Source organism: Lampris incognitus, chromosome 17 (assembly GCF_029633865.1).
Source record: "Lampris incognitus isolate fLamInc1 chromosome 17, fLamInc1.hap2, whole genome shotgun sequence".
In the NCBI taxonomy this organism is placed as follows: domain Eukaryota; kingdom Metazoa; phylum Chordata; class Actinopteri; order Lampriformes; family Lampridae; genus Lampris; species Lampris incognitus.
Genome location: NC_079227.1, coordinates 18,976,385 through 19,002,527, shown reverse-complemented (window position 1 = coordinate 19,002,527; position 26,143 = coordinate 18,976,385). Strand labels below are relative to the sequence as shown.

General features: G+C 44.1%; 1 protein-coding gene across 1 annotated transcript in view; it reads left to right on the top strand.

Moving 5' to 3' along the window:
- The window catches only part of LOC130127777 (SRC kinase signaling inhibitor 1-like), a 62,590-nt gene that overhangs the window by 9,303 nt on the left and 27,144 nt on the right, over positions 1-26,143 (top strand). The window contains exons 2-3 of the mRNA XM_056297498.1: positions 10,519-10,545; positions 25,819-26,020. Coding sequence (XP_056153473.1) covers positions 10,519-10,545; positions 25,819-26,020 — 229 coding nt within the window. The remainder of the gene's footprint in view (positions 1-10,518; positions 10,546-25,818; positions 26,021-26,143) is intronic.

The window sequence follows — 26,143 nt, the reverse complement described above, 5'->3', positions numbered from 1 at the left end:
AACCCCGGGGTTGGACAACCTTGGGGATCATCCCCGGTCATTCTCTGTGTGGAGTTTGCATGTTCTCCCCTGTGTCTGTGTGGGTTTCCTCCGGGTGCTCCGGTTTCCTCCCACAGTCCAAAGACATGTAGGTCAGGTGAATCGGCCATACTAAATTGTCCCTAGGTGTCAATATGTGTGTGTCGGTCCTGTGATGGACTGGCGGCCTGTCCAGGGTGTCTCCCTGCCTGCCGCCCAGTGACTGCTGGGATAGGCTCCAGCATCCCCTGCGACCCTGAGTAAGGATAACTGGTTTGGATAATGGATGGATAAGTGAATGAATCTAAGTATTCACTTGTGATGCAAAAAAAGTAACACAACTACTGATTGGCAGTGTCCAATATGCAGGGCTTTGCAAGTCTCTGGTTGGTTTTAAATAATTTAATCTCATGACAGGTATTGTTTCTTAGTACATCCATTGGCGGATTTCCCTGACCGTGTTAATGAGGTCATGAAAATCTAGATATCAATAGAATAAAACTTTATTGTCCGTCCAAGGTTGGAAAATCACCTTTGGTCTCACCAGATATAATAAAAACATCACATTACATCAACACAGCAAATCTCATGACATCACACGCATTGCTGCATGCTTGACTGACATCTCAGAGTGGATGACGACACACCACCTGAAGCTCAATCTGGACAAGACAGAGCTGATGGTCCTCCCGGGGAAAGGGTGCCCGCACCGAGACCTGGCCATCACCACTGACAACACCGTGGTGATGCCAACTCGGACTGTGAGGAATCTGGGTGTGATCCTGGACAACCAACTGTCGTTTGTTGCAAACGTTGCATTGGTGGCTCGCTCCTGCAGATTTCTCCTCTATAGCATCAGGAGGATTTGCCCATTCCTCACTGACGAGACGGCACAGGTGCTCATCCAGGCTCTGGTCATCTCCCGGCTGGACTACGGCAACTCCCTCCTTGCTGGTGCCCCGGCGTCGGCCATCAGACCTCTGGAATTGGTTCAGAAAGCTGCAGCTCGTCTGGTGTTCAACCGCCCTAAGTTCTCCCACACAACTCCCCTTCTCATGTCCCTGCACTGGCTCCCAGTAGCTGCTCGCATCCAGTTTAAGACTTTGGTGCTAGCCTACAGGGCAGTGAAAGGAACACCTCCTTCCTATCTCCAGGCCATGGTCAAGCCCTACACCCCCGCCTGACCACTTCGCTCTGCTGCCTCGGGACGCCTGGTTGCCCCGTCGCTCAGTAGCCCCTGCTGCTGATCGACCTGGTCACGGCTCTTTTCTGTCCTGGCCCCACAGTGGTGGAATGAACTCCCTACTGATGTCAGGACAGCGGAGTCGCTGTCCATCTTTCAGCACAGGTTGAAAACTCACCTCTTCAAGAACTACTACCCTATTACTCGTTCTTAGCACTTATTGTATTTACTCATAAAAAAAAACACTTTCTTGCGCTTTTACTTTAGCACAGGTTTTGCTCTTAGATGCTTGTTTAGATGCGCTTATGACCTCTGATGACTAGTAGTTCTCCTGATTTCCTACATTAAATGCACTTATTGTAAGTTGCTTTGGGTAAAAGCATCGGCTAAATGACTGTAATGTAATGTAATCCCACATCACACACAATTGCAGAACAATTAATACAACATACACACAGTGTGCAGCATACATTCAATTCAGTAGAGTGCAGATTAATGCACTGTTCATGTTTATTTGTTTATGAAGATTTTTACACTGGGAACAAAATATCTCATATAGATCTTTTTGTTTGCCAGGTGTACTCTTTAGCAACTCAAACTCAGTATGGAGGGGTTGTTTAGCGTCACCAATGATGGACAACTTTCCTATGTGCAGCTATACTGCACAGGTCATCCGATGACTTTTGTTCGGAGCCTACTATCTCTCCTGCTGTTTTAATGATCCTGGCTGGCTTGTTTTTGTTTGTTAATGTCAAATGGCCATACCAGGCAGAGATATTAAACACAAGAATACTCTCTATCAGGCTTACGTACACTTCTTCCAAAATGCTATGACTGACCCCAAACTCCTTCAATTTCCTTATTAAAAAGTCTCTGACCGGCTTTCTTACATATAGAGCCAACATTGTCCGAGAAATTCAATTTGTCTCCCTAGATGCTTAAAACAGTTGACAATTTCCACAGATTGGTCACAAAGTGTAAGCAATGGGGGGGCAGCATGCTTTAAAACAGTGGTTCTTTACCTTATTGGAGGTACTGAACCCTGCAAGCTTCATCAGTGCATTCACCAAACCCTTCGTAACTGGAAAAATAAAATATGATTTCTTCAAAACATGGGTATATATTGTATTTGTGCACAAAATGAACCATGCATCAGTTGCACACAAAATCACTGTGTTCGAAGAACAAAACCAACAAAACATGAATTTCACACAAAAACATAACTCAATGAATATTTACTGCAAATCAATGTGACTTTTGCTGTTGCCTTTTAGATACAAGTTCAGAAATGCGCGGCTTCACCTTGGCAAGTGCCACTCTCATATCATCTGTTCCTTTTCTTAGTTTTCATGTCTACCATCCTCGAAAAGGATTGCTCGCAAAAATACGTTGTATCAAACGGCGTGAGTATCTCAAGGGCTTTCTTAGCAATAAGAGGATATGGTACGATTTGGTGACACCAAAACGTTGAGAGCGTTGTTGTTCTGAAGAGTTGCTGTTGAAGCTGGCTCTGCTGAAGTTCAATGATTTCGTCGAGGTATTCATCGTTGACATCTGCTGTCGCAACACTAAACGTGAACAGCTGTCTCACCCATACTGGATATGACTCTCTGGTGGGGAAGTATCCGTCGAGAGACTTTGCGAGCTCATCTAAGTGCATGGCAATTGCTTGCTTCAGCTCCACGGGTACAGAAATGTCTCCAATTCCAGACACGTCTTCGATCTTACTTACACAGTCGTCCAGCAGGGGAAAGTTTGCGACGTTATCATTCTCTGTTCGTCGTTTCCGTAAAGGTAGCTTTTTTTAAAACGCCTTCAGGTTTTCTTCTGCTTCGGTGATGTTGACTCCACCGCCCTGCATCTGTCGATTGAGATGATTGAGAGCATCGAAAATATCGGCCATGTACGCCAAAATGAGAATGAACTCAGCATTTTCGAAGCAATCTGCGTGACAATGTTGGTACTCTCGCAAAAACAGGGCTAATTCCACCCGCATGGCAAAAACACGATTCAGCACCTTTCCCCGGGATAACCACGCAACGTTAGAATGGTACAGAAGTACCTCGAATTCAGAGCCCATTTCCTTACACAGCTCTTTGAAGATGCGGTGCTTCATAGCACTATTTCGCACATAGTTCACACTTTCAACTACAATTTTTAATACTTCTGCCGGTTTTGGAGGCAAGGTTTTTGTTGCCAACGCATCTCTGTGCAGAACACAGTGCGTAACAATGATGTATGGTGCATCGGATTTCACCAGCGCTCCAAAACCAGAGTGTGGTCCCAGCATGGCTGGCGCTCCGTCCGAACAAACTGCAGAAACCATATTCCACGAAAGATTGTTGTCTCTGAAGAAATCATCCACGAGTTTCTTCACATCGACTGCCTTGGTTGTTGTTGTAAGAGGCTTACAAAATAAAAACTCTTCCTTTATCATGTCGTCTTTCATATAGCGCACGAATACAACAAGCTGGCGTAGATTGGAAACGTCGGTGGTCTCGTCGAGTTGGAGGCTGAATTTTGCTGGGCTTGAAATCAGATCTGCAACTACTTGAGCCAAGATGTCATCACTCATGTCGTCTATTCTGCTGCTGATAGTGTCATTTGAAAGAGGAATTTGGGATAACTTATCTTCAGCAGCTTTTCCCAGCATGATATTCGCCATCTTAACGCAGCTGGTTTTACGAGTGTTTCACCAATGGTGTGTGGTTTGCTCTGCTTTGCGATCAGGTACTTAACTTCGTACGATGCTGTGAGGATCGGTTTGTCGATGGGTACAAAGCCGAGAACAGGCAGAGTAGCCTTTTCATCGAATCTGGCTCTCTTCACCTTGAATTCAGCGAGTGTTGTGTTCTTGTATTTCCCATCTCCTTGCAGCTGTAACGGGGGCAGTCCTATGCTGTTCTATGCTGATCAGCCTGCTGCACGCCCGTCACTCTCATCGTTAGCTCTGCGTTGTGTTCTATTTTCGGTGGGGTCCCAGGTGTTGTGGGGGGCCCTCAGTCTCTCATCATCATCATCATCTTGATCAAGGAAGGAGGGGGGACACACAGGACTCTATTGGCCCACCTTGCCATTTATTTTAGTTTCAAACCCTTCGACAAACGTCCAGTCCTCCAGCGGGAGCGGTGTTTCTTACGGACGTGGGGGTCGAAGTTCAACCACTGCCCGGACTTCACTTGTGTGCGTTAGAAGGAGAAACCGTCCACGGGACTCCGATGTAAGAAAGGGTAAACAAGTATTTTATCCCACAGCTTGCAGTATCTTCTTACAGGGATACTCAAAGTTACGTTCTCCTCAACCAGCAAAACTGTCCTACGGTAAGAAACACGCGTGGCTCGGCTCGATCGCTGCTTGAGACTCCTCCCACAAAACAAAAATGGCCTCTCCCGCGTTCCCTCTTCCGTGTACCCACAAGACCTCTCTCTTAAAGCGACAGTACACGTATATGACGGTCGTTGGAAAACATACATAAAAGTAAATAATGACATAAAATAAAATGTAGTAAACACAAATAACAGCACACAGACAGGATTTGGTGATATTTCATACTCAAACAAAATAAAATAAAAACATTAATTTTAACCTGGTTACACAGCTTTAGGAAGTGTTCCTTTAGTTTTGCCGGTGCTAGACTAGAATTGCTCAACTTGGCATTGCAAATCATGCATTGAGGACGCTGACTCCCATCACGTTCCTTTATACACGTGAATCCATATTGTACGTATTCGTCCAACCACTTTCCTTTTTTGCTCGACGTAGTTGGTATGAAGGGATTGAAAGATTAAAAGAAAATCACAAATGACGTACAATCACAACAGCCACAAGTCGACTAATGAGCGCACCAAGTTCCCTGCAGCACAGATATCAAAGCCAAGCAATGTGGCGTGATCAGCTGCAGCCAATGTTGGCGAATGGTGTACAGTCCTGGCTGCAGAGCCCGCTTCACACCTTCACTTCGCCATTACTTTTGCTCACATTTCTCGCCGGAGTTGAAAAGTTAATAAAGTCTTGCATGTTTCATTCACTACAAACATAAGAAGACACAAATATCTCATATTTTAGTTAAAGTTGTCAGCGAAGTCGTAATAAACTTTGAATCGCTGCTTCTTCTGCAGTCTTCCCAGGGATTCAATGAGTGGGAATATGAACAGCGCCACTCTGCCATTGCAAACACAAACGGATTACACAAACAGTCGAGCCCTGCTGTAACGTAGATGAGTGATGTCTGAATGGAGAAAGAAAAGTGAGGGGAAAATGCGATTACTCTATACGTTGAACGAATACTGACGTCCAAATCGAGTGTTAACAGTAGCCTACCTTAAGTTCAATATCAAGCAAGAACCTATGCCTACTGTTAACGTTACTGTAGCTCGATAACCTCTACCTGGGCCGATCCACTTGGGGAGGGGCCGCTCTTCACTTTACACCAACACCATTCAATATAGTTGACAAGCAGGGAGCGCCCCCCCTCCCCCTACGAAAGTGGGCCGGCCCATTCTATATAGTGGGCCGGTGTGATAGGCCCGTGTAGCCGCCTGCGTTTAATTTCTTTAAGTAAAAAAAAAAGAAAAATCAGCAAACCGCGGCCCAAAAATGCATCGGCCCTTCTGGCATTTGCCAGAACTGCCAGATTGCCAGTCCGCCCTTGACAGTAGCTGCTCGTCCACCACGAGCTGGCGTTTTTTTTTTATCGCTCGGCACGGAGCGATAAAGCATTGCTATGACATGGCAAAATTATTTGTCTGTGTCTATGTGGTCTCCGCCACAACATTAGTTTTCTTTATAAATATGGACATTTTGTGCACAAATTAAAATGCCACTGTCACTATGGTTTGCTATTATTGATAATAGGGCTTTTTTGCCGGTTACTATTATGTTCCTGTTATTTTCGAAATCTCGTCCCAGTTTTAGCCGCACCCCCTATGTAAAATGACTTCCCGCGGCTATGTGGCGAAGCGGAGCGTGACGTCACTAATAATACGAGTGGGCTGAATTTATTTTGTGTAACGCATTTTTACTAAGCAACTAAATATTTGTAATCTAACACGGCGAAGAGAAATTGTGTGTCGCCAAATTTTTGACGCCGACAAAAACGGCCCTGCAGTGTCATCTCGTTAGTGTACACAGAAAATAATAAAACACATGATAAAACGCAACCCTGAGGTGCCCCTGTTTTTAAAAAGATGTTTGTGGACAACCCTCTCCATGCACTGAGCCAATACAGGGTTTAAGACTACAGGGCGAAAGTCATTCAGGGCTTTAGATCTTGGCTTTTTGGGTACTGGTCTGATGATAGACACTTTCCATGTATTAGGCACAGTACAGGTGTACAGTAAAAACTGGAATAGCCTAGTTAAAACAGCCCTTAGCTAAATGGAACACCTTCAGAATACGTCCATGTAGACCATCAGGTCTGGGTGCTTTGTGGGGCTTTATCCATGAGGGGCAGGTGCCAACCTCCTGTTCTGACAGCTGAATTGTGGGGTTTCTGGGTACATTGGCACAGATGGTGTTGCTCTTATCTTTGAAATCCGTGGTGTCAAATCTTCCATCAAACTGGTTAAGATCATTCACAAAGGAGGGACTGTCCAGGAAGCCATCATCTTGTCTTTTGTGCATCCTACCTATCATCATGTTAAGCCCCTCCCATGCTTGTCTGGGGTTCCCTGTACAAAATTGATTCCCCGCCTTATTCTTAAAATCCATTTCGGCTCTCTGTATCTTGGCCCTGAGCTCCTTTCTTTTGTCTTTGACATCTTCAGTGTCACCCCTGAGGAATGCCACCTTTTGTCATTAAAGAAGCTTTTCAAGTCTTTTGAAAGCCAGGACTTGTTATTAGGAAAGGCTTCCTTTGTGTTGATTGCAGATTTCTCACAGAACTGTATATATGAAGTGATAAAGTCTTTCAGTTCATGTGCGTCTCTACATGAGTCAAAGAACATGTCCCAGTTTGTGGTTTCAAAACAGCTGCTTAGCTTATCCTCATTTTCTTTGTCTGAAACTTTGATTGTCTTTATGATGGGGTTTCCCCTCTTCACGTGTTGTCTGTACTTCAGCAGTAAGAGGATGACATTATGATCTGATTAACCAATGGGAGGTCTGCATATTGCCTTATATGCATCCTCAATATTCCCATAACATAAGTCAAGAATGTGTGACGAATGAGTTGGACAGTCAACATATTGCTCTAAAGTTGGGAAATGTGCTGCTAAGGAGAGTGTGTTAAAATCCCTCAGAATAAACACTGGCTGATAAGCTGATCTTGCGAGCACACTGTTAAAACTGTCTGATATGCACTCAGCTGCTTCCTTTGGGGTATGTTCCTTCCCGGAACATAAACGAAAATAATGGTGAGCTGCCCAAATTCCTGAGGTGAATAAAAAGGTCTAAATGATACCATCAGGATCTCATAGTCTCTTGTACGTTTCAGTTCAAAGACAGAGAAACGCGTTGCCCACTTTTTGTCAGCCAAAATGCAAAGCCCACCGCCAATGGTTTTTTGTGATTTAACTTTATCTCTGTCTGCTCTGTTTGTAGGATATCCATCAATGTCCATGGTACAGTCCTGGTTTAACAATGTCTAGGTAAAAGAGATAAGATTACTGCATCTAAAACCCTCCTTGTGTTTGACGCGAAGTATTACCTCATCCAGCTTGTTAGGGATCTGACGTTCAATAAAGTGATTACCGGTGTTATAGAATTTTATGACTCCCCAGCAGAATTGGACTGACCTCGGCATGAGGCTAGGCTAGGTTAGGCTAACCCTAACTGCTACCCCTCCCCAACCCTAGCCCCCTAACCCACCCAATTCTAACCCCCTAACCTTAACTGTAACCCATTTATGCCGAGGGGAGTCAGAAAATTGTATAACACTGGGAGAGGGTGATGGCTTCACTGCCTCCCTAGCTGATTTCTAATTCCTCCCCTGGAGCTTCACTTCTTTACTTTTTGTTTCCCCCCTCTCATTGGGAGGCAACTGGAGGGTAAGATGAATGCACCATCCAAACTGTTTGCATTATTCCTGAAGGAAAGCAAAAACTCCTAGGAGTAGGTAAAAACTCATGGGCAGCACGGTGGCCCAGTGGTTAGCACTGTTGCCTCACAGCAAGAAGGTCCAGGGTTTGAACCCAAAGGCCATCCCAAGGTCCTTTCTGTGTGGAATTTGCATGTTCTCCCCATGTCTGCTTGGGTTTGCTCCAGTTTCCTCCCACCATCAAAAAGACATGCATGTTGGGTCTGTGTCCCTGACCAAGGCAATGGAAAGAAGAACTGGGGTTTGTCTCTGGGCGGTGCAGCTGCCCACTGCTCCTACACAATATGATGGGTTAAATACAGAGAACAAATTTCATTGTAACAGAACAACTGTACAATAACAAAATAAAGTGGCTTTCTTTTTTCTTCTTTCTAATGGGGAACTGGGCAGTCCAAATTTTGGCGTTGTCAGCGTTGCTGATGTTCTGTCATTATGTGCTTCCTATCAAGATGTGCTACTTAGCGGTTCTGCGCATGGTTAGACAAGGTTAGGGTTAGGGTTAGGTTTAAGATTAGGGTTAGACTGCTATCGATTCGTGCTATGGTAGCAGTTTTCAAGAAGGCAGCATAAATCGTCAGAACACCGGGATTACCTCAAGGTTTAATTAATAAAACTGCCAGAGCAACACAAGCAGCAGAGGTTCATGGTGGTTGAGAGAATAAAACAATATGATAATGGAACAGACTATAAAACAAACAGTAAAGCACACTAAAAACAATAAAACATGAGCAGTGAGGCACAGGGTCAGCAGCAGAGCCACGCCCTGGAAGTAAAAGAGTTGACATTGTGTGTCATATAGCAACTTTTAGCAATTTAGTAAGGCAAATGACAGCTCTTGATGCAAATGACAGCTCTGGATGATGATGATTATGATGACTCTTTATTTATGGGATCAATATGTCCAGTTGATGCAATATTGTGTACATCAGTTGTGATAACTCATGTCCTTTCATTATGGCCATGACAGAGGGCTGCAGACCCCACCGAGTAATAGACTGTCTTGTGGTCCAAAGTAATTTTTCTTGGAAGAGAGTGGGAGCTTTTAAATTCTGTCTTTCAAATCTTCCTCTTTCCCTCATTGGCGTAAAAAATTGGAGAGGCCACCAGATCCAGGAAAAACAAAGAGACCTAGTATTTTTTTTAATGACCATCAGGCGATTGATAATTACAAAAGGATCAGAGGCAGATATTGCAGCTCTCTGTCAGGGTTCAAACTTGTGCTGTACTGGAGCTTTAGCAGTAACGGCCCTTTATTCATTGGGTCAACATTGTGAGAGGACTGTCTCTTGAGTGAACTGAGCTTTGAGCCAGCAAGGGCAATTTGCAGTATTAGCCCATAAAAACAAAGATATCCGTCACCAGATGGTTGTCATTGTTCTGGATAACCACTCACACAGTCACAGTAGCTGCACCTTAATAATTCAGAAAAACTTCTGCTCATGGTTGGCCCCCATCCAGACAGAGTCAAAATGTCAATCTATTTAATCCCATATATGCATGTCTTTTAGTTGCTGCTCCTGGGTATACTTCAGCCACTTGTGCATGCACAGGGAACTTTGGGTTGAATTTGGGAGCTGCCTGGTGAGCATCATAATCAGTTTGAGTGAAGTCACTGTAAACAGTTAATTAATTGCCAAGAGCCAATTACAAGCAATTAAAAGTATTATGATGGCAATGAAGGGCAACGGAAGTTAATCTGGCTATCATCACAGTAATTAGCCTATCATCTTCTGATCAAGCCTGATGTGCAGAAAACTTGACCAGTTTGTCTGTCTGTCTATCTATCCATCTATCCATCTATCTATCTATCTATCTATCTATCTATCTATCTATCTATCTATCTATCTATCTATCTATCTATCTATCTATCTATCTATCTATCTATCTATCTATCTATCTATCTATCTATCTATCTATCTATCTATCTATCTATCTATCTATCTATCTAGCTTTCTGTCTGTTTTGTGAAATTCTAAAATTGTCACTCCCCCTTTTTTACCACATAAACTCCCATACTATTAAACCTTTCCAACTTTATTAGTCTCTGTGGTATTACTACTTGTAATAGTACTTGTACGGCGGGGCTGAGCTGCATAGCATTTCCCCTCAATCTCTCCCTTTTTCTTTCTCCCTTCTCTCTCTCAATCCATTTCTCCTCTTGAACTGCCACACGGGAGACAGTTGTCCAGTTTAACACATGGGGAAATGTCTAACATTCAGTGTTTTTTCTCCTCCCTTCCCCTCCCCTCCCCCTGACTCTCCCCCTTTTCTTCCTCCTTAGCAACAGCCAAACTACTGGAGCTTCAAGGTCAGTGCCAATATCGTGTTTGTGTTTTCGCGTAAATCTGTGCCTCTGTGTGGATTTGTCTCTTAATAGGATAACTCTCCTTTTGTGTCTATGCATGCCTGCTTGCCTTCCCTTCTCCTCACTTTGTGTTGGCTCTCTATTGGCATGCACTAAGGTCTGATTGCTTCTTTGACCTGATTTATATTTTCAAGCAAGCAGTTTTTTTTTTTTCAGAATAATGTCTGAGTCAAGCAAAGGCATTGATTAGTTGCAGGCTGCAGGCAGGGAAGTAGCCCTGTTGAATGTCTTTCACAGAGCGTGAGGTTGCACTGAGTCTGCAACAATTGCAAGTTTCACTGTTTTAAGCCCTCAGGGGAGAAACACCTTGGTAAATATTTGATTAGTTGAAGAACTTTCGAGCGGTCTCACTGGGAATAAAGGAGACAGCTGTTGCCCCCCCCCCCATGGAAGACACTAAAATCGGATAAATTTGCTTTCATGTCAACCTAGTATAAGTTTTTTTTTAAATATCTTTACGGCATTTTGGGATGACATATAGAAGAAGCCATAAGCAATCATCAAACCCATTTTATTGTAGTCACTGTATACTTTCTTAACTTTAAATCACCAAGATCCCTCTGAATTCTTTTTTGTTTTTGTAGAGATTTTATATTGTCATGTGGTTGATTTTACCTTTAGTTAAACCGAAATGTCAGTTGTGGATTGGTGCAGCATCAGCAGTAATGCGTACATTGTACCGGACCTTTGTGGTGAAGAAGGAGCTGAGCCAGAAGGCAAAGCTCTCAATTTACCAGTCAATCTACATTCCAACCCTCACCTAGGGTTGGAATGTAGCTTTGGGTAGTGACCAAAAGGGTGAGATCGCGGATACAAGCAGCTGAAATGAGTTTCTTCCATAGGTTGTCTGGGCTCAGCCTTAGAGATAGGGTGAGGAGCTCGGACATCTGGAGGGAGCTCAGAGTAGAGCCGCTGCTCCTTTGTGTCGAAAGGAGCAAGTTGAGGTGGTTCGGGCATCTGATTAGGATGCCTCCTGGGCACCTTCCTTTGAAGGTTTTCTGGGCACGTCCAACTGGGAGGAGACCTCGGGGTAGACCCAGAACTCGCTGGAGGGACTACATGTCAAATTTGGCCTGGGAACGCCTTGGGATCCCCCAGGAGGAGCTGGAGGGCGTTGCTGGGGAGAGGGGTGTCTGGAGTGCCCTACTTAACTTGCTGCCACCGCGACCCGACCTCGGAGAAGCGGCTGATGAGGAATGAACGAATGAATGAATGAATGAATGAATGTTAAATCCATATTAAAGGCCTATTCAATTCACTATCAGTGGTTACTTTTATTTTCATCTGATGCTTCACCAGCCACAAGCTAACCTGGCTGGCAAGCTTTTTTTTAAAAATAATAACTGAAGGACGAATTTAGAAACTGTTCTTCCACAACATAAAAACTCAAAAGAAAAAAAGGGCACAGTATAGTTCAATGTCAGGGCAGACACGGGTTGAACAGGACTCTATGAGAAGCAAGAGAAAGGCTATAATGCATCATTAGCTTTGCTGCACACAAACTGTTATGACCCCTTTGACCCTTGCTTTTGATTTAACCCAAGGGAGATGATAATGTTGAGCATATGCTAGCCTAAGCACTTACGGTAAGCCTTTAGCATTTTAATCATAAATTTCTTGCTCCCTTGAAATCCCACGTGCAACTCTATTGCTGTAATGTAATGGTAGTGGTACTGCTTGTGGACGTACTGCAATATGGAGTGTATGTTTGTATTATACTCTAGAAATAATACTAAATGTGACACAAGGTAACACATGCTGGAGTATGTTAGCGTTAGAATTAACGTGTTCTCATAAGGAGCATATTCCTGTGTAAGCATCGTTTTACATGCATGTACAGTACTTTCTGATTTCAACCTCCCGTCCACATTTGCATGTCTTCCTATATGCTCATAATGGTTATGTACAGTGGCACTGGCTTGCTCTTGTGCCAGCAAATGTTCCTTATCTGTTTTGCTCGTGTCACACACATGCTGGCTTTATCGAATCCTCTTGTTTGTGGCTGGCATGTAGTTTCTACAGGATTGGTTATCGCTCCCCTTCCTCTCAGGGAGTTGGGGAGTCTCGCCTCCTCTTCTGATGCAATAGAAACCCCCCGCAGCAGTGTGCTTCTGCTGCTGCTGCTGTGTGTGTGTGTGTGTGTGTGTGTGTGTGTGTGTGTGTGTGTGTGTGTGTGTGTGTGTGTGTGTGTGTGTGTCCTTAACAGCTCCCCACTGGTCCTCTTTGATGTTTCATTGGTTCGCCAGCACTCTAAATGTGTGCACAAACACATGTGATATGCACATACAGCCAACACATTGTAGATTAGCATACAAATATCTCGAGGGTGTAGATGCATGCATGCATGCACTGTCATGCACAGACTGACATTGCAGCAGGCATGCTAACTGTAAATGTGGATTAAGCACCCACATATAGCAAATTTGGGAGAGCACACACACACACACACACACACACACACACACACACATACATCTCTCTGCTTTCCCCCTCACATGTTCTTTCACATCCTCAAACAAAACAGAAGGAATTGTCTGCTTGTTTAAACTGTGCTCCATAGGGAAAACCAGGGATTCACATGCAATCCTATTCACACGCCTGCTGCCGCCACTGACAGTGCTGGTAACAATGGAGCAGAGGGCTGCATAATACCGTAATCCCCCCCACCCCACCCCCTCCACTGCTCTCAGCCTGACTAATACAAATATCAATGCCTCCATTTGGTGTCTCTTGCTCTCATCTCTATCCGTCCGTCTTTCTGACCTACTGTCTGTTCAGAATGGCACCAGTAATCGAATCTTATTGTCTTCCCTTTTCATCTCAGTGTTGAATCAGTGGGAGGGTGCACTATACTCAGCTTAGACCGCAGAGAAGACCCTATTGACGTTGTCTCAAGTATTCCCATGTGCAATACGTAGGGCATGTTTTTTTTTCTCCCCCCGTGGGAATAATAACAGAGACTTTTGACTTCGGGAGGAATCTTCTGTGCCTGCTCAGTTAGCTAAGTGCAGCAAACCAAAGAGAGAGCTAAACTGGAATACCGCCGAGTTACAGCTCCGAATTGTGTCTCCTCAAAGTGTGTGTCTCCTTTCAGTGTTACAGCGATAACTGACTTCTGTCCCCTCTAGCCAGCAACACGAGCTTGTGCTGCTTAATTTGAAATGACACACTGAAATGCAGTTACATAGAAAATGAACTGGGAAAGATGCAAAGATGAAAAATGTAGCCAGTAGCTAAGATCAGTTTTTCTGGGGATGAGCTTTTTTTTTTCTCTTCTGGTTTAGAGCTTGTAGCCCTGATGTAATCCAAACCTTGTTTGGATGTAAAAGTTTGAAAAACGTTAATAAAGTTGGCTGGAAATGCTCTTTAGAAGCAAGCTCAGTCAACGATCTGTAAAGAAACAGTTTGCAGGAATGCTTTTAAGATGCTTTGATCGGTATATCAACCAGTCAAAGTCTTCTGCAATCAATACATTATTTTGACAGGAATATTGGTCATGCAGATATAGCAGATACGGATAGTGTCTTTTATTGTATTATTATTATAACTATTATTTGTCATACAAGTCATTAGTACCTAGGACATTTGACAGATATCTGTCTATAAGTGATCAGAATATTAGAAGGTCAGCAACATGAGATTATACATTAAAGGAGCTCTAGTTTGTTGAATGCTCACATAACAACACACATGGGACATAACACAAAATTGTTAAGGGCATCAAAGAATATCTACTGTAAGCTAAGTAGACTTGGGATTGAATTAAATCAGAGAATAATGGGTACTCCATATAAAGAATGAAAAAAAACCAACAGTCAAACCAACAAACAAACAAAAATACACACTATGCACATATTAGTATTGTACTAATAAGAAATATAATAAGTACATATTATATACTTATTAACTTATTATATGTGTAACACTTTGTTAAAAGAAACACTCAATGGTAGGGAAAGTGCTCAACAAATAAGGAGCAAAATAATCCAGTGAGTCAAGTAAATTATTTATGGGACAGGTACAAGCCTGTTTCATGCCATAAGCAATCACATATATATATATATATACACACACACACACACACACACACACACACACACACACACACACACACACACACACACACACTAGGGCGGTTTGCAGCTGAGTGTGAAATTGCTGGGATGAGAGTCAGCACCTGTCTGAGGCCATGGTTCTCTACCAGAAAATGGTGGATTGCTCCCTCCAGGTTGGGGATGAGTTGTTCCCTCAAGTGAAGGAGTTGAAATATCTTGGGGTCTTTTTCACGAGTGAGGCTAGGATGGAGCAGGAGATTGACAGACAGATTGGTGCAGCATCAGGAGTAATACGGACATCGTACTGGACTGTTGTGGTGAAGAGGGAGCTGAGCCGGAAGTCGAAGCTCTCAATTTACTAGTCAATCTTCGTTCCAACCCTCACCTATGGTCATGAGCTTTGGGTAGTGACTGAAAGGGTGAGATCGCGGACACAAGTGGCTGAAATGAGTTTCCTCCGTAGGGTGTCTGGGCTCAGCCTTAGAGATAGGGTGAGGAGCTCAGACAACCGGAGGGAGCTTGGTGTAGAGCCATTGCTCCTTCGTGTCGAAAGGAGCCAGTGGAGATGGTTTGGGGATCTGATTAGGATGCCTCCTGTTTGCCTTCTTTTGGAGGTTTTCTGGGCACGTCCAACTAGGAGGAGACCCCTGGGTCGACCCAGAACTCACTGGAGGGACTACATGTCCAATCTGTCCTGGGAACACCTTGGGATCCCCCAGGAGGAGCTGGAGGGCGTTTCTGGGGAGAGGGGCATCTGGAGTGCCCTACGTAACTTGCCGCCACCACGACCCAACCCCCGAGAAGCAGCTGATGATGAGATGAGATATTATATATCTGAGGAATACTGACCTGAGTAGAGCAACACATCGTTGCGCCTATCATGGCGCTCTGTTTTTGAATGATGCCTTGTCAATTTCGTGTTTTTTTTTTAAAAATTTTACTTACTAGAATCAGCAACTTCACCAGCGGTCCATGCACTTATTTGTGACTTCTCTTTTCAATGGCCCCAAAATAGCATCGCTATACACTCACTGGCCACTTTATTAGGTACACCTTGCTAGTACTGGGTTGGACCCCCTTTTGCCTTCAGAACTGCCTTAATCCTTCGTGGCATAGATTCAACAAGGTACTGGAAACATTCCTCAGAGAGTTTGGTCCATATTGACATGATAGCATCACGCAGTTGCTGCAGATTTGTCGGCTGCACATCCATGATGCGAATCTCCCGGTCCACCACATCCCAAAGGTGCTCTATTGGATTGAGATCTGGTGACTGTGGAGGCCATTTGAGTACAGTGAACTCATTGTCATGTTCAAGAAACCAGTCTGAGATGATTCCAGCTTTATGACATGGCGCGTTATCCTGCTGGAAGTAGCCATCAGAAGATGGGAACACTGTGGTCATAAAGGGATGGACATGGTCAGCAACAATACTCAGGTATGCTGTGGCGTTGACACGATGCTCAATTGGTACTAAGGGGCCCAAAATGTGCCGAGAAAATATCCCCCACACTATTACACCACCGCCACCAGCCTGAACCGTTGATACAAGGCAGGATGGATCCATGCTTTCATGTTGTTGATGCCAAATTCTGACCCTACCATCCGAATGTCGCAGCAGAAATCGAGACTCATCAGACCAGACAACGTTTTTCCAATCTTCTATTGTCCAATTTTGGTGAGCCTGTGCGAATTGTAGCCTCAGTTTCCTGTTCTTAGCTGACAGGAGTGGCACCCGGTGTGGTCTTCTGCTGCTGTAGCCCATCTGCCTCAAGGTTCGACGTGTTGTGCGTTCAGAGATGCTCTTCTGCATACCTCGGTTGTAATGAGTGGTTATTTTAGTTACTGTTGCCTTTCTATCAGCTGGAACCAGTCTGGCCATTCTCCTCTGACCTCTGGCATCAACAAGGCATTTTCGCCCACAGGACTGCCGCTCACTGGATATTTTCTCTTTTCTGGACCATTCTCTGTAAACCCTAGAGATGGTTGTGCATGAAAATCCCAGTAGATCAGCAGTTTCTGAAATACTCAGACCAGCCTGTCTGGCACCAACAACCATGCCACGTTCAAAGTCACTTAAATCACCTTTCTTCCCCATTCTGATGCTCGGTTTGAACTGCAGCAGATCGTGTTGACCATGTCTACATGCCTAAATGCATTGAGTTGCTGCCATGTGATTGGCTGATTAGAAATTTGCGTTAATGAGCAGTTGGACAGGTGTGCCTAATAAAGTGGCCGGTGAGTGTATAATATAGCTGATTTCCTTTACACCCAGCTATCTCAAACAGCACAACACAGGGGTCCCTGGTTGTTAGGTAGAGGGCTATGATAAAGTCAACCATAAACAACAACAACATCGTTTATTTTCAGCGAGGATTTGGGTCACTTTGTAGGGCCTGAAAACTTTGATATGAGCTCATCTGTGTTTCACACGTCACATAAATAGTATATACACTCTGACCAGAGCATTTTCTACATGGAAGGATATCACGATACTACCTCAGCCACATCTTTCCCAGTGAGCTAGCTCAACTCTAAACCATTCAGACGTATGCCTTTGTTGCCCTTGTGCTGTTTGGCTGTTGATATGGTGTTTGGTGGAAAATCGCTTATCCCCATTCAGAGTCGAAGAATAGCGAGAGTGTTTTCCTCCTCTAAAAGGCTTAGGGGACCTACTGATGCACTGTTTCTCCCTTGCCGACTGGTGCTATGTTGAGGCACATGGCCAGAATCACTTATTGACTCACTTGACTGCCATCTGCCAAGATGGCGAGGTTTGCTTGGCATACTACAGATTAGCATGGGTGAACCGTCTTTAACATAGCGTAAACCACTGGAAGCGAAAATACCTTTGTTTCTACATCTTTGCCAGTGAGAATACGTATGAAGATGTAGCTCTCATTCACAATTTAGCACAAGGTACACGTGAATTATGTGATGCTCTTTGTCTATATCAGAGAGAGAGAAGAGAGAGAGAGAGAGAGAGAGAGAGAGAGAGAGAGAGAGAGAGAGAGAGAGAGAGACACTAGCATGGTATTTATGTTTAACTTGTGTAAAAACCCATGTAATGAATTGTGTAACCATCCCAGGGGTTTTCATTGTCTTTTATAGGGTTTGTAGGTTTAAAATCACGTTAAAAGACATGTGCAATTACGCTACATTAATACATGTAGAATATAATTCACATTAGCAGAGATCTTTTTCTTCCCAATTGTATCCGGCCAATTACACAACTCTTCCGAACCTTCCCGGTCACTGCTCCACCCCCTCTGCCAATCTCGGGGGTGGGGGGGGGGCTGCAGACTACCACATGCCTTCTCCAATACATGTGGAATTGCCAGCTGCTTCTTTTCACCTGACAGTGAGGCGTTTCCCCTCCCCCCTGAACACATGCCCCGACCGAACAGACGAGGCGCTAGTACAGCGACCAGGGCACATACCCACATCCGGCTTCCCACCTGCAGACACAGCCAATTGTGTCTGTAGGGATGCCCGACCAAGCCGGAGGTAACACAGGGATTCGAACTGGGATCCCCATGTTGGCAAGCAATAGAATATACCGCTGCACTACCCAGACACCCCCCACATTAGTGGTGAGCTAAAGGTCAATTACTAATGCCCGTCCCTGCCCAGAGCTTGTAGCCAAATCGTTGTCATCTGGAGTCACTAGATTGTTTTTGAAAATGTATCGGCAGAGAAAGTAAACAAGAGGCGACCTCCTCTCGCGCAGCAACTTCAGTCCACGTACCCTTGAGCAAGGCAATTAACCTCCAGCTGCTTATGTGTAATTGCGCTGTGAGACGTGGTACAAGACTGAGGCTATATTGGGATGCTCACCAGTGAGATTCATGTGGATGTACGTTTTAGCCCTCTGATTACATCCCCAGGCTGTTCATGTATAAAATGCCCTCTTAAACTGCTGGCCTGGTTCAGTAAAGCTTGTGTCATAACAAACAAAATACAAGCTGACTACACTTGGTATTCACACTTAACAGTCATAAAGAGGGTCTTTTTTTGTGTGGCATTTTCCACCTTTATTGGATAGTAATAGTAGAGAGAGACAAGAAAGGCAGGGGAGAGAGGGGGGATGGCATGCAGCAAAGGGCCCGGGCCAGATTTGAACCCAGGCCGCTGCGGAAAGGACTCAGCCTTATGTGGTACGTGCTCTACCAGGTGAGCCACAGGGGGCACCCCAGAGGGTCTTTTTTGACACTCGATTTTTTTTTTGTGGGATATTGCTACATCCTACATCTCTGAAGGATTAACACGCAGAACGGTATGTCAGGATTGTTGTATGGCAATGTGGGTAAAATCTAAGGGGTGGGGGGGGGGTGTTGTTGGCACAGCTGTGCACAGCTGTCTTATCAATCAAAACAAGACCCTGGCCATTGGCTGTAGAAAATCTGGCAGCCGACCCTTAGAAAGGATCAGTCATGCCCCGTTTAGCAAGCGGGCAGTTAAGTTTGAGTTTTGTCAGATACAATACCACAAAATCTGGACGTTACGCAACACGATTCAAGGTATTATTTAATGGTGTGATATTCCAGATGGCTGATCAAGCTAGTCAAATTCAAGAAGAACTGATGAAACGCCTCTAATGTCACAAAACAGGATGCAAGATGTAGAGGTAAGGGCGATACATGTTTCAAACGTACCCTTAATGTTGATAATACATAGTGGATTAGGATGTTACTCATGAAAAACTGCCAGCCATTTTTGCTGTAATGCTCCAGACTATGATTAATATGTCTCCTGCCTCATGGGCGCGATAAAAAGGAAAGGATATTGAGCTTTCCTAACAATGAATCAGAATTTACACAGGGAGCCTTTCAAATATTTTCCCATGTAAAAAGGCTCTTAACATATTCCATCATTAAATTGCTTTGTACGGTTACTCGGTAAAAACTCCTTCATCCAGATTTGGCTGACAGTCACAGCCATAACAAGGAAGGAAGATACAATCTCATGAAATGTGCCACGCACAAAAAGGTGTTGTTTTCTTCTGGTTGTGTGTGTTCTTCGAGGGCTTTTTTTTTTTTGATGGGAGTATCCATTATGGAAAAGAGAGCTCAATCAGAAAACTTGCAGCATGAAAGCTGCTTAACAGATCTTTGTAATTATATTTTCAGATGCAATCAGGAGGGCAGAAAGCTTTCAAAACAGATTAGAAGTGGATGAGATGATTTAAACTTTTTCCCCCCCATTATTTCAGCGATTTCAAATTGTTCTGCTTTCGTTTAAGATGTGGGATCCACTGCAAAAAGATAAAAAATGGCAAAAAGTAGGTTGAAATAGATTTTTAGACACACAACCTACAAGATATAATATATGCTATAGTATGTATGTTGCCTAAGTACTCCTGAAACACCAGTTATCCATTTTGCATATAGATCCTGTGCACATATTGATATAATTTGGCTCAAATTTGCTCGTTGCAGTGCTGAGCATTACGTGGAATACCATTAGCAGTAAAACCTACGTCCGTTCATTCATGTAGCCTGGAGATATTAAGGTCAAACACTGTGCCCGTCTAATGCACTGCAGCACACAACATAGCAACTCATTACTCTGTGTTTAGACATGCAGCTAAGTAGCCAGTGAGCCTTTACATGCGTACAACACTTAGTCCCTTCATACGTGTATTGCAGACCCTAAATAATGATAAAAAAAGAAACGATGGAATTAGATGGAGTACTTTGTTGGGTTCACCGGTGCAGCAGAGCTCAATGTATAACCCCTAAATTATAGTTAATGGCGACAGGCACTCGTCAAAAACCCTTACTAGGGGCATCTAGGTGGCCTGGCGGTCTATTCCATTGCCTACCAACATGGGGATCACCGGTTCGAATCCCTGTGTTACCTCCAGCTTGGTCGGGCGTCCCTACAGACAATTGGCCGTGTTTGTGGGTGGGAAGCCAAATGTGGGTATGTGTCCTGGTCGCTGCGCTAGTGCCTCCTCTGGTCAATTGGGGTGCATATTCGGGGGGGACGGCGAACTGAGGGGAATAGTGTGATCCTCCCACATGCCACGTCCCCCTGGTGAAACTCCTCACTGTCAGGTGAAAAGAAGTAGCTGGCAACTCCACATGTATCGGAGGAGGCATGTGGTAGTCTGCAGCCCTCCCCGGATTGGCAGAGGGGGTGGAGCAGCAACCGGGACGGCTTGTAAGAGTGGGGTAAGTGGCCCAAGTACAACTGGGGAGAAAAAGGGGGGGGATAAAAAAAAACCTTAGGAGGAGTAAAAAGAAACATTTGTGTTGTCTTTCATCACTTAATATCCTACAAGTCATCCGTTTCATACAGATTTTTAATTAGTTGTATTGTAAAAACAGTACTATCATGGTTGTTCCGCTTTGAAATTTAACTTAGAAACAAACGTCCAGTCATCTCTGGCAGAGTGATGGATTTACCTAAGGGTGGACTCAAAAGTTGTTATCATCAGGCTGATACAATAGATATGTCTCCTGAGAAAGGGGCATATCTTGACTGGCAAAACATCCCATGTTTAATTGTATCACAATAGGTCATTATAATATTTTGAATCAAACTTCACTGAAGGATCCCAGCAGGCCTCCTCGGATTACACAAACAGTTCATTTTCCTACAAGGCATACTAATGAATATTTAGCGTTTGATGCTATGTTTCACACATCAGAAATACATTTGCATGAAGACTAAACAGAGGACGCCGGCGTTCAATTGTAAAGCCTAACTGCTCTTAAATCCTCTGATTTGAATTTTGAACCTTTACCTCAAAAATCATCTTTAAGGTTGTTTTTTTTTCCTCTACAAAGGAAACAAAACTATAAACACTAAATCCTTCCTTAGCAGCCCTCGTCAGAGTTTTTTTAAAAGTAATTCGTCTTAATCTTCTTAGAGGATAGCATCACATTGAGCAATTAAGATAAGATAAGACAAGATGAGATGAGATGAGAAGAGATGACAAGATGAGATGAGATAAGATAAGGCGAGATGAGATAAGGTAAGGTGAGATGAAATGAAATGAAATGACATCAGATAAAATGAGATGAGATGAGATAAGATAAGGTGAGATGAGGTAAGGTAAGGTGAGATGCCATGACAAGATAAAATGAGATGAGAAGGTGAGATAAGATAAGGTGAGATGAGATAAGGTAAGGTGAGATGAGATAAAGTAAGGTGAGATGAGATGACATAAGATAAAATGAGATGAGATAAGGTAAGGTAAGATGAGATGAGATAAGGTAAGATGAGGTCAGATGAGTTAAGGTGAGATGGGATAATATAAGATAAAATGAGATGAGATACGATAAGGTAAGGTAAGATGAGATAAGGTAAGGTGAGATGAGATGGGATAAAATAAGATGAGATGAGATAAGATGAAACGAGATGAACCCCTATAAAGGAGCTTTGCGTACTCTCATGATTTTAGGTTCCCACGTATTCACATTTGATGTGTATGAATTTCCATTTTCATGCACTAATAGCATGGCCTAATTATACATAACTTTACACCATTTTCTCATCATGAATCTTGATTGAAACCCAAGTTACTTATGACAGGACAACTTCTGCGACAGCTGTGTGACCCATCACAGGGGACGGTGAGGCTGTCAAGGCTCATTGAGAGACAAGTTTATTGGGCGTTACTGCAGCGAAGATGGCATCCAGGGGAGCGTAGAAAGCAGGACACAAAACACCGGTATTCAGTGTGCATCCAAGCGTGCCATCCCACGAGAACCTGCGGAGAAGGCCCTTTGCAGCTGATGTGAGCAGAAGAAATGGAATCTAATTAGAAAAGAAAGCGGAGAGAAAGTTAACCAATGTTGTACTCCCCTACTCTTGTCACGGCTCTGCGAGGTGCCCTCCTCCTCTCGTCTCACCCTCTCTCTCTCTCTCTCTCTCTCTCTCTCTCTCTCTCTCTCTCTCTCTCTCTCTCTCTCTCTCTCTCTCTCTCTCTCTCTCTCTCTTCTCGTTCATCCCTCCCTCTCTCTCTCTGCTCTGTGTTTGACTTGGCTTTTGCTTCTTTCATTTCTGTATGCTCTCCTGACATTCCCCTCGCTTTCCCTCTCCTCTCCCACTCCCTTTCTTCTTTTGCTTTGCAGTTAACACAAACTTTCTGATTCCCCAGAGCTGCAATCTTTCCCTGCTCAGCAGCTTGATGCTTATGAGATAGTAGGCAGAAGTTTTGCCGCTTCTGGCTGACAAGGGCACACCGAGACCATAAATCTCCAAACAAACAAACAGCACTACATACAATCTGTCAGGCTGTTCTTGGTGGTGACAGACAAGTGGATGCCATTGTAGGTGTATGTTTTCAGCATCTACTACTACTACTACTACTACTTCTGGCTGCTCCCGTTAGGGATCGCCACAGCGGTTCATCCATTTCCATCTCTTCCTGCCCTCTGCATCTTCCTCTGTCACACCAGTCACCTGCATGTCCTCCCTCACCACATCCATAAACCTCCTCTTTGGCCTTCCTCTTCTCCTCTTCCCTGGCAGCTCCGTATTCAGCATCCTTCTCCCAATATACCCAGCATCTCTCCTCCACACATGTCCAAACCATCTCACTCTTGCCTCTCTTGCTTTGTCTCCAAACCATCCAACCTGAGCTGTCCCTCTAATATACTCTTTCTTAATCCTGTCCTTCTTCATCACTCCCAATGAAAATCTTAGCATCTTCAACTCTGCCACCTCCAGCTCCCCCTCCTGTCTTTTCATCAGTGCCACCATCTCCAAACCATATAATATAGCTGGTCTCACAACCATCTTGTAAACCTTCCCTTTTAACTTTTGCTGGTACCCTTCTGTTGCAAATCACTCCTGACACTCTTCTCCACCCACTCCACCCTGCCTGCACTCTCTTCTTCACCTCTCTTCCACACTCCCTGTTAATTTAAACAGTTGACCCCAAGTATTTAAAGCCATACGCCTTCGTCGCCTCTATTCCTTGCATCCTCATCATTCCACTGTCCTCCCTCTTGTTAACGCATAGGTATTCCATCTTGCTCCTACTGACTTTCATTCCTCTTCTTTCCAGTGCATACCTCCACCTCTCCAGGCTCTCCTCAGTCTTCTCTCTACTCTCGCTACAGATCACAATGTAATTCACAAACATCATAGTCCACAGAGACTCCTGCCTGATCTTGTCCGTCAACCTGTCCATCACCATTGTAAATAAGCAAGGGCTCGGAGCCGATCCTTGATGTAATCCCACCCCCACCTTGAACCCGTTTGTCATTCTAACTGCACACCTCACTACTGTCACACTGCCCTCATATAAACTTAGCACAAAAAGTAAGGAAATTTGTGTTTGGTAGATTATTTCTTTGTTGCAACAAAGCGTATTGGCAAAACATCTTATATCAGGCACCTGATTGTCAGCACCTGGAGTACCAGAAGTTCAAAACAAGAGTCAGTAGCAACAGCAAAATAAGCTGTTTGGCATTGGCAGAGAAGATTTGGCAAATTCTTCATGGGCGCAACCCACATACTCAGCTCTGCTGCTCTTCCCACAAATGCATGTTCCTTACAAATGTGGCACCGTTTAAAAGGGAAATAAACAGGCTTTCCAACAGTATAAGATTTATTGCCAAGAAGCATTGTTACAACAAAGAAATAATCTACCAAACACAAATTTCCTTACTTTTTGTGCTAAGTATATATCCTGCACCACTCCTACATACTTCTCTGCCACTCCTGACTTCCTCATACAATACCACACCTCCTCTCTTGGCACCCTGTTGTATGCTTTCTCTAAATCCACAAAGACACAATGTAACTCCTTCTGGCCTTCTCTATACTTCTCAATCAACATTCTCAAAGCAAACACTGCATCTGTAGTGCTCTTTCATGGCATGAAACGATACTGTTCTTGGTGCTGACAGATAAGTGGATGCGACTGTAGGTGTATGTTTTCAAAATGCTCACAGTAAACTATATTTCTGAACAGGGAAACTGAGGAGCAGTACTTTGTCCAACAGAATGTGTGTGCATTTGTTTTATTGCACTGAACTGCATGCAGTTCACATTTCACACTTGATGAATCCAGAGGTTTCAAGTTCCTTGTGAAAACTGTATCACTTCTCGTGTCGTCGTGCACTACAGTGTGTCTGCATAGCTGCATGGATAGCAAAGTATAATGCCGTCATGCAGTCAGCTTGTCCACATCAAGCCACAACAAATCATATATAACCCCTGGAGTTGTTGCGCTTTAGGAGAAACAACAAATGCATAACGCAATGTGAGCTGGATTCACCCAGCACTGTGGGAGCTCATTACTGTAGTCTTTGGGTTGGGAAATATCTGTCAGTGAGGATTCATTAAATAGCATCCTGCTATAGCGGCTTGTGATAGTGCTGTAATGAGAGGTCCTCCGCAATTTGGTCCTCTCCGGTGTCTCATATTGGACGGGTGAAATATCACTGCTCATCTGCATCACAAAGGAAGACTGTCCTGCTGGTGTTTGGCTTGTGGTGGCCATTAGCATTGGGGTACATTCCTCTTGTCCACACCGTTCTTTACTGCACTGGTGAGGGGAACTAGTGTCAGTCCTCTTGGGGCCATTGGATTTCTCAGTGCTATACAAAGTGATACCATCCGTGCATGTTTCTCCAGATACACTTCACTGCACAACTGCTGCTGCCCAGGAACACCAGCACTTTTTCCTTACTTCATGTTTTTCCTTCTTTTTAATTTCTCTTTTAACTGAAATGTGGTCGTTAACAGCTCTTGCAGTTGGTTATTTGTCACAATTTATCCAGGCCAACGATTCAGAGACTACTTTGTCTGTTTCCAGTTTGTTAGTGTTGCCTGCAGTGATCTAATTTCATCTCTGGGATTCAGCATTGCTTTTGGTAGGATTTTGTTGTAAGAAACAGATATCAAGTCTGTTTTGTGCAAGGTAAATTCTTTGGGTTTTTATCCTTCTGTGCCTGGGTGCTAGAAGCTCTCATTTTCAGTCACCGCTTTGATTCTCTGAGTTGAATCCCCCAGGCCATTGTCTGGTGTTGTTCGTGTGATTTACTTTTTTTTTTTTTATGTCAAGTCCTTCGTTAATGCTTTGTCATCACAGTAAAAATAATGGAATAATCGTTCTCACTCTGTCATCAGTTTTCTTTCTTTACCTGTTCACTGTGCCTTTTCTTTGCCTTTCTCACCTTCTTGTCCTGCTTCACAGGCCCGCACACCTCGTGTGACCCGACCTAACTCCACTCAGCCGGCTCTTGCCGACCAGGCCAGCAGGGTTTCCTTTGCATCAGCTGAGAATCTGGAGACCATGTCGGAGGCTGACATTCCCCTCGGCTTCAACCGGATGAACCGGCTCCGCCAGAGTCTGCCACTTGCCCGCTCGTCCAGCCAGACAAAATTGCGGGCACCAGGTCAGGCCAGTGCCCCTCTGACCTTAAGTCATGTAGCACACAGCAACAATTCACCCCCATGTAAAGATTCTGGATTGGCCCATCTGTTACAGCAGTTATGTTGGAAAATGGCCTGCTGCTACT